Consider the following 9,751-nt stretch of genomic DNA (forward strand, 5'->3'; position numbering starts at 1 on the left):
ATTTTATCACAAAAAAAGTCAATTCTAATCTACGGACAGATTCCACGCCATTTACATCCATTCAGATTTGATCCTTGTTGTTAGACACTTCAGTCAAACTTTTTTTTTTTTTTACCTCAGATGGGTAAAAAGTTTATCTAAGGAAACCAAGCAGAGTCACTTACTTCACCTGTAATGAGGTAATTTATGGCAGAGTCACTAGAGAAAAGTAGACGTAACCAATTATTTAAAAAGCTAGCTAATTACTTTGTAACTACAGCTGCAATTGATTTGTAGTTTAACTACAGAGTGTGGTTTCCATCAGAAAAACGCGTCATGTGAATATCCTGCTGTTCATGGGTTACACAACCAAACCCCAGCTGGCCATTGTGACCCAGTGGTGTGAAGGCTCCAGTCTCTACCACCATCTGCACATCATTGAAACCAAATTTGAGATGATCAAGCTGATCGACATCGCCCGGCAGACTGCTCAGGGCATGGAGTAAGTAACGCCCAAACAAAGACAAAAACTGTCATATTTTTTTTAGCAGTATTATTACTTTTTTTTCTATTCTCAGTTACCTACATGCCAAGTCCATTATTCACAGAGACCTGAAGAGCAACAGTATCCTTGTTTCCATCCGCTTTAACATGGATGTGTTCAGACAGAAAGACAGTGAAAGAATGTAAGCTTTAAAGCATTGCTGTACCAGGGATTCCTTGACCTAATGTCCTCCAAGATATTTTCCTGCATGAGGATCTGACTGTGAAGATTGGGGATTTTGGTCTAGCCACAGTCAAATCTCGTTGGAGCGGCTCTCACCAGTTCGAGCAACTGTCTGGTTCAATACTTTGGATGGTCAGTGAAGACACTAACTCTAACCCTAACCCTCATACAATGATGATAATTTCATGAACATAGTAATGACATTTATCATTCAATTCAATTCTGGTGTCTAATAAAATGAATGAAATGCTGTGTGTGTTATCAGGCTCCCGAGGTGATTAGGTTGCAGGACAAGAATCCCTACAGCTTCCAGTCAGATGTGTATGCTTTCGGCATTGTGCTCTATGAGCTCATGTCAGGAGCTCTGCCCTATTCCAACATTAACAACAGAGACCAGGTAAAGCTTCCAGAGAACATGCATAATCATCTAGGGCAGGGGTCTCAAACTCCAGTCCTCGAGGGCCGCAGTCCTGCAACTTTTCGATGTGCCTGTCTGCTGCAGCACACCTGAATAGAATAATTAAGGCTCTGGAGAACTGATCTACACAAGGTGGAGGTAATTAAGACATTTCATTCCAGTGTTTTGTACCTGTGGCACATCTAAAAACTGCAGGACTGCGGCCCTCGAGGACTGGAGTTTGAGACCCCTGATCTAGGGGCATCACAAAACCTGTTTTTTCCTGACCAAGTGAGAGTACTTCAGTTTATGTACTCGCCGATATGAATACTAGTAGTTAACAAGTTACTTATATTTGACACAATACCTCTTGGACACAAATGAATTATATTTAGAACAGGGTGGTTCTTCTTTTTAAGCCTACAGTCCCTCTGTTTTAACAAATTACAAATGGAGCAAATACACATTGCTTAGTCTTCAAATGGTTTATCAAATTACTCATTAATAGACATATTTTTTGTTAGAATTTAGATCTGTAGCCTGATCCATAATTCAGTCTGGGTCAGGCCAAAACTATTTGATTGTTGATTGCTCAGGATTCTGTGGTCCATTTTGTTACGACCCGTCTAGGGGTGGCCAGATCATAACATGAAAGGTCCCTCCTCGTCCCATCCCAAGCAGCCAACACACACAAAGTTAAACATTTTATAGTGATATTTATTAATATATATGTATAGTCTTTGATTGAGATAGGACAAAATGGAGCATATAGCTTCAGAATGAACTAGTGCCAAAACAACAAACAAAAGAAACTGTCTGAATAATCAACCCACTCTCACTCCCAACTCGTCATATATTGACGCATGGGACTTCCGTCCTCGTCACATATTGACGCGAGGGGTACCCCTTTCGCGTCAATATGTGACGCGAAGGGTTTTACCTGATGCCTTACCGTAATTTTTGCCCTAAACCTAACCAATTTTTGGGTTTTGAAGTGTCGGCAGTGTTTGCGAGGACCATTCGCGTAAATAATCCATGTAAAACATGCGACCTTCCAAAATCGTCAAAATCGTCAAAATTTTACGGTGAAGGAACCTGTTTGAAGTCGTCACATATTGACGCGAAGGGTATACCCTTCGCGTCAATATGTGACGCATGGTCAGACGGCGTCCCAACTCGTCAATATATGACGAGTCGGGTGTGAGAATGTGTTGGAATAATAATCAACTTACCTAACTGAAAATAAATAAACCGAATGACAAAAACTTACCTTCCTAACTAAAAAAACAGGAAAGAACTAAGGTAACATAAATGGCAGCTCACTCCTACAAACTCCAAACCAAGATGTTTAACAAGCTAAACAAACAGTGTGGCTGGTTGAGATGAGCAGGAAGTCCACGTCCGCAGCTTTTATACTCGTCACGTCCAGGAAGCCACCAATCGGACGTCCCCAGTTGTCAATCAAAAACAGGCACCTGCACACTCGTTTGCATAATCAGGTTAAACGACCCCAGTCATAACAATTTCATAAGGCAAACAAACCCAGAGAAAGCCTTAATGCTGCACAGAGGATTGTGGAGAACAGCCTTCCCTCTACACATCATCCCCTACACATCATGATGCAGGAGGAGGGCGTTCCACATCATGAAGGACTCCACCCCAATCTATTTCAATGCCTTTCCTCAGGCAGGATGCTGAGGAGTATCCAGGCCTAGACCGTGTTGTAGATTCTATCTTTTTCTCCATCTCATTTAGCCTTATTTAACTGTTTACACTCACACGCTGCAGCTTACAAAACCATGTTTATGTGTGACTGACAACAGTCACACATATTAGACTACTCTTTAGGGAGGGTGCAGATTGCAGAGACAAATAAAAAGCAAAGCTTGCCCTACATAAGGTCTGTTAAGTGTGGCCCCCAGCGCTGGACGGTGAATGTAACTCTGTATCTGTTCCATTTGTATGATATGTATAGCTTGTAACATTTGATAATTTTACAGCATTAAAGCTAAATCAAATCACGTTATTTCTCAAGGTAATTTACACTGAGGGGTTTTGGTTGGGTCCTGAAACTGGTTAACGGACCTGGGGGAGCACAGAGACAAAAATGAATGAACTCCAACAACCACCAGGCTGAGAAACAGTTTCTTCCCTGCAGTTGTCAGACTGCTGAACTCAAGCTGCTCTTAATTCACCTAAATGTTACTTTTTTTACACACATATATAGCATAGAGTGCTCCATCAATTATTTATTAGACTTCCTGATCTGAGACCTGAGTTTGAAATTTGTACCACTAACAAGCAATAGAGAAATGGTATAACAGTAAAAATCATTGCTATCGACTAAAATTGGAATCAGGAAGTTAGGATTTTTAAACATTTGGTGATCAATTAGAATCACTGCAGTCAGTGCACCCCTACTTTTTACTTGTTAACATTATTCTAACTTTTCTTTCCCGGAGATTATTTTCATGGTGGGTCGAGGTTACCTTTCTCCAGACCTGAGCAAGGTCCGCAGCAACTGTCCTAAGGCCATGAAGAGACTGATGGCAGATTGCTTGAAGAAAAAGAGAGAAGAGCGACCCCTCTTCCCCCAGGTGAACGTAGACCCCTCTTCTACGTTCATCCATTATTAGTATTTATTCTTTAATATTTTATTTTTTCATGTTTTACATTTTGTGCAGTAAGTAGCACTGTTGCCTGGCAGAAACAGAGCTTATGGTTGAAATCCTGACGCTAGCATGTTTTCCCTGTGCATGTATGGGTTCTCTCCAGGTACTCTAGCTCCTTCACACTGTCCAAAAATGTGATTATTGGGCTAATTGGTCTCTCTAAATTGCCCTTAGGTGCGTGTCTCTCTGTGTGTATGTTTTTTTTGTCCTGCATGTCTCTGTGTTGCCATGCGATCGACTGAATATTAAGTATGATGAATTGTCGATGGTGATTCTGACAGCTGTTCCTCCATCCATCTCTCAGATTTTGGCATCCATTGAACTTCTGGCTCGTTCATTACCCAAAATCCACCGCAGCGCCTCTGAGCCTTCCTTAAATCGAGCAGGCTTTCAGACGGAAGACTTCAGTCTGTACTCCTGCGCCTCACCTAAAACTCCCATTCAAGCTGGAGGTTATGGTAACTTCACACACATTTTTCTTTAAACTCTAACTGACACTAAGCCGAAAATGCTAGTGCTGTAAATCTAACTGTTAAACTACTTCAAGCAAACATGGGAATCATGATGTGGTAAAAAAGAAATTCAAATTGTCCAAGTAATATTTTGATACTTTCATGTTATAATGAATACATATTTTCTCCTTTAAAAGCCAGAAGGCAAAATTATCTGCACATCATCACATTCTAATTCTAGAACTCAACTTTGTCTCCTGGAGGTGCATCTTTATGCTTCAATTCATTGAGCATTCAAGTTTATGCAGCGTGGAGTTGGAAAATAAGTAGAAAAATTATGATACAGTGAAAATACTTAATTTTGTATAGCTATGCATGAATGAATTCAGCAAGGCAGCCTCCTTTATTATCAAAAAAGGACTGTGCTACTATTCACTAAATGTGCTTCCTTCAAGTAATTTTCTCTAATACATTAACATAAGTGGTAAACAGTGAGATAGCAGTTAAAGACAAATCAGGGTTCTAGTTCTAATTTACTTCTAGAGGACTTTTTAGATGAACCAAAGGTTTCTACCTCCCATCTGTCTGTAGCGTAAAAATCACCCTTAATATAGCTCTGTTTGTCAATAACTTAATGTCTGTTCTCCATGCATTTCCTACCTTGTGCCTTACTTCGTCAGAGGATGTGATGGGTTATGCATGTAATAACATTGCTATTGTTGTCTTTCTAGGGGAGTTTTCTGCATTCAAGTAATTACAGCCAGCACAATAGTCCATCTCTTATCACCTCTCAAATGTCTTGTGTTCTTGCAATGGATTCATCTATTCCTGGAAAATAATAAAAATAAAAAAAACGGTCTTGAAGAATGTGCAATTTTCTTCCTTGGCCTGCCATGAAGGAGATGCATTCACTAAAGGTTCTTCACAACAAAGCCTAAGGACAGATAAGAGATTGAAGAAAAACAAGATGCAAGATTTTTGGACAAAATTGGTTTTAGATGAAAAGACGTGAACTCCATAGATCGGTTTGTATCTTTGAAGCAAAGCTGGAATTGTCGTTCTGGCAGCTGAACTACTTTTTGATGGACAGCAGAGCCGTGCCAGATGAAGAGGCCTCTTGTCTGTCATTAGTCCCCTGAATTAAGCCGGTGTTTTTCTTGAAGGATGTTAACATGAACATTGTTTTTCACTTCTCACCCTTTCATACTACCACTACCTTTTGCTTAGAGCACCGTCCATCTGAAAAGCCATTTTAGAGGAATAGTTCCTTGGAATTGTGCCGCAGGCTGTCTTGTGTTTCTTTGACTCTTTGTGATCTTAATTCTGCTACAGAAAAAACTGTTTTACCCTCATGTTTGGACTATTTCAGTGATAAGAAACCGAAACTCAAATCTACAGATTTTGTTATTTTGAAAGAATTTCCGACTCCTCTGTAAACTTGCTGGTCAGATCTGTTTTTCAAACAGCAGATTCTATTGGTTAAAGTTCTTATATAGATAATTTCCTTCTACCTTTTATCCGACTTTGGGATTATCTATCTGCATTTCCCAAAGCAGTCTGGAGCCCTCCAACAAACTGAACCATTCATATGTTCGGGATGAGACATCTTTGAAGTATCTAAACTGCAGAAACTCCTCCACACTGTCCCTTTATTCAAACTGTCCACTCGTTCATTCTAGATCAGTGCTTCTCAACCCTGGTCCTCAAGGCACACTGCCCTGCATGTTTTAGGTATTTCCTTGCTTCAGTGCAGCTGATTTCAATTGATGACTGATTAACAGGCGTTTGTTGAACTGCAATCAGTTGAATCAGGCACATTAAAGCAGGGAAACCTCTAAAACATGTAGGACAGTGTGCCTTGAGGACCAGGGTTGGGAAACACTGGTCTAGATGACTCCTGCTTACTCTGAATCTGAAGGTTTGTAAATGATAGAGGGAAAAAAATGCTGAAAAATTTAAATGTTTTCTTATGTCTTAACAGTACACCAAGTAATAGTGTCCCAAAATAAAAGCGGGAGGGTTGATGTAGAGAATGAATGAATGAACACTGAATGCAAGTACCGTGTACAACGCTGATGGCCTCTTTGGACTTCCAGATGGTTTCCCCAGATAGTCACCATCCCTTTCTTCCTCTACTTAGCGAAAAATTTGCACTCTTTTTAAATTTCAGACCCAGCTTTTAGTTGCTTATGAATCATGGCCGAGAGTGTTACCTACATAATTATCCAGATCTCTAACCAGCTTTTTTTATTTTCTGTAAACAATGCTCCATCATTCATTTCATTGTGTGTTGAAGGATTGAAGGTGTTAATATTGGTTCCTTGAATTTTGTTTTTATTGTTTGCCTTCTACTATACAGGCAGGCCTGCAGATTTGAACATATTTATAATTGTTCTTTTTTGTTTTTTGATAGCTTTATGCTCAGAATAGTTCAGTCTTTCTTTTAATGCTTGTTTTAATCATTGTGACCTGTGTACTTGCACTTTGTAGAGAGCGACTAAGCAATTGGCCTTTTTTTTTTCTCTCACCTGAGTGAGTTACAATCTGAAAAGCAGATGAATCTTGATTTAAGTGCCACTTAGTCATCCACAGAAACTGGACTGTGAATATTGAGTTGTACACACTCAGAAATGGTGTTTCAAAAAGTGAAGTCCAACATAGCACAAAAGGCTTTCAGCCTTGATCTTAAACCATCTTACTCTGACCCGTTATTTGCACTTCTTTTCTTTTTTTTTTTTTTTACTTTCCTCTGAGCTTTGGTTCTCGTTCCCTCTTTGGTTCTCGTTCCCTCAGTAAATGTTTATAGTTTTTCTGTCTGAATTGGAATAAACTCCATTAAGCCACCACAGGACTATAAACATCTATGGGATTAATACTCTATGCTTTTGTCTACGCAGTGCTGCTATCTTTCATTGCAAACTACATAGCAGAGTGCAGAACTGGTGTAGATACTTAATGGAACAGCTAGCAGTCTGAGCTACAGAATTGAGAGGCAAATGGGGCAATAGAGCTAAAATAGCAACATGTTTTATAAAACATGTGATACTCTGACTAGAAATCTATAGCTAGAAACTAGAAAATATTTTTTTCTGCATTATTCCCATTTCAAAAATCACATAACATCAGTGTTTAAATCACCGTAATATGAATGGCATCCCCAGTTTGGAGAGAAAACACTGATTGACGGGTCTAAGCAATGCAAAGAGCATCCAGAGCTGCTTATATATATAAAAAAATAAATAAATAAAAAATAGCTTTTCAATTAGTCAGTCATATGACTGAGACTGTTTCAGGTGTAGATAGCCTCCATGAAATAACATTATGAAAGGTTGATGGTGGAAGCTAAATATATTTTAAGCTAGGAAATCTTGAAACAGTTGTAGCAGTGGAAGTAAATTATGCATATTATTCAAAGCAGATATAGAACTGTAAATCAACTTCTGACACAGGAGCCTTCTGAACTGATATGCAGGTCTATACCTTGGTAATGTCATGTGGGCCTGCAGGGGCCACTGTTGTCTGACAGAAAACACGTTATGCTCTCTTACTGAATATATTGATTGGCTATGTGGCTGCAGGAAAAGGACTTACTGAGCTCTCTCACTAAAATCAAAGATCCTCTGTATCAGAAACATGAGTGATCTTCATGAAAGTGAGTGAAGAGGAAAAACCTGTCCTCTTCAAGCTTCTTTTTTTGTTGAAGCTGCAGTATGTAACTTGTAAAATTTGGTGAAACAGTCACCATGTATAATATGTGACAGATAATCTGTGAAAAGATCAAACTCCTACCAGTACTCCTACTACCATCTGCAGAAATGCACTGCTCCCAGTCAAAAACCATCAATCAAAGCCAGGAGAAGAGTCTTAGCACTGTCAGTCAACCTCAGGCATACACTGCTCAATGTGCTACTGGTGGAGAAACAATTCACCATTCAAGGAAAGTTGTTTATTCCCTGTCATTGGCTATGCTAACTATCCTGAGCATTCATGGCAGGCTCTGTGGTGGTGAACTAGCTGTAGTGTAGAACTAGCTGTAAAAAATAAACTAATCTGCCTTATTCCAAAGGTATAAGGCAGATCTTCTGTCCATAAAACAAATATGTAAAAGACTGTCTCAATATTTCACTTGTTGACTCCTGATAGTTAGGTGCATCAGCATCTAGTCCTACCCAAAGTATTTGATCTAAAAGAAGGAGGGACTGATTATCTATGGCTGTCATCTAATGTCCATCACCGTTTTAAGTTCCCTACCACCTGCCATATGTGGCATTAGCTTGAAGTGGCATTCAGGGCCAAATGATGTTCTATTGAAAGACAACAGTAGACAGTTAGGGCAGGGTGTCGGTATCCTTAGACCGTTTACATATTTGTTAGTGTTGCGAGTTAAACTCTCATAAATTAAACATACTTATGGTGTTAATGAATCTTGAATCAGAATCAATGAGGGAAAGTCTTCCTTCTTTATGAAAGAAGGAAGACTTTCAGAAACAATTATTACTTCCTGTAGCAGCTCCCCAGTACTTGAATTAATCAGCCAGTCTTGACGGGAGAATTTCTCTTTCATTTTCCTTTATGTAGGTGATTCCAATCCAACGTGATCACCACAGTCTTCAATTACCACAATCATCACAGTCACCACAGCCACCGTGAAAACTAAAACATATACAAATATTAGAATAAAAACATAAACTTATAATACAAACAACAAAACAAAACATACCTCACTGCTTTCACTGGGGAACACTAAGTGTTGATTCCTTCATGCCAAACACTTTGACCATTCAAGTCCTTCATTGACACAATGATTGGACCAGCTTTATAAGGCCTGCCCTCATTGATTACGGCAGCCCGTAAGGTACATACAAACCCCCCTTCCCAACCATTACAAAGTGTAAATACCATTAAACAAAGCAATGCCAATCAAAACAGGCAAACATCCATAAATAATCTGCAATAAATTTTTATATAAAAAATTCACTTCAAACTATTAAACTATTTAATAGTTTATTTTAAATAGTTCACTATCCATTACACTTCCTAATATGAAGCAGGATGTTTCAGGTAACTGTTATTGGATGAATGTGTTTGCATACATACATGCACATCAGAATAACATTACTGGTCAAAACCAGAACAGTAATTACTTTCTAGTGAATGTTGCCAGAATTTGATTATTTTTAATAATAGTTTTTGTCACATTGTCATTTGCTACTACAGGAAATACAGACAGTCTTGGTTTACAGTAGAGCATATTTAATTTAGTGAGTAGGGTGTCAGTCTTGTTAGATCTCCAAACTACTGAATCCCATTCAAGTTTTGATTTCTTCCTACAATATAGAGACTATGTTACTACTGTCATATTGGTTGGGGATTGTCTGAGTGTAGTTTTATTTTGTTACTCCTCAGAAAATTTAGTCAGCATTCGTACCTCATTTTTCCGACCAAGCTTTTCTACAAGTTCAAGTGTTTTAAGACTAAAGGTATGGTCTTTAAATAACTGCAGCTACAACAACCAATCACCTCC

General features: G+C 38.9%; 1 protein-coding gene across 2 annotated transcripts in view; it reads left to right on the top strand.

The window, feature by feature from the left end:
• The window catches only part of braf (B-Raf proto-oncogene, serine/threonine kinase), a 44,758-nt gene extending 38,727 nt beyond the window's left edge, over positions 1-6,031 (top strand). Inside the window, exons 13-19 of one of the 2 annotated variants that reach the window (XM_044107567.1) lie at positions 305-481; positions 558-604; positions 720-838; positions 972-1,103; positions 3,566-3,700; positions 4,080-4,233; positions 4,959-6,031. In XM_044107567.1, the coding sequence (XP_043963502.1) occupies positions 305-481; positions 558-604; positions 720-838; positions 972-1,103; positions 3,566-3,700; positions 4,080-4,233; positions 4,959-4,981 (787 nt within the window). In that variant the 3' untranslated portion in view covers positions 4,982-6,031. The remainder of the gene's footprint in view (positions 1-304; positions 482-557; positions 605-719; positions 839-971; positions 1,104-3,565; positions 3,701-4,079; positions 4,234-4,958) is intronic. The other variant, XM_044107568.1, reaches the window with a different exon arrangement.
• The last annotated feature ends 3,720 nt before the right edge of the window (positions 6,032-9,751 follow it).

Source organism: Gambusia affinis, linkage group LG23, assembly GCF_019740435.1.
Source record: "Gambusia affinis linkage group LG23, SWU_Gaff_1.0, whole genome shotgun sequence".
Lineage (NCBI taxonomy): Eukaryota > Metazoa > Chordata > Actinopteri > Cyprinodontiformes > Poeciliidae > Gambusia > Gambusia affinis.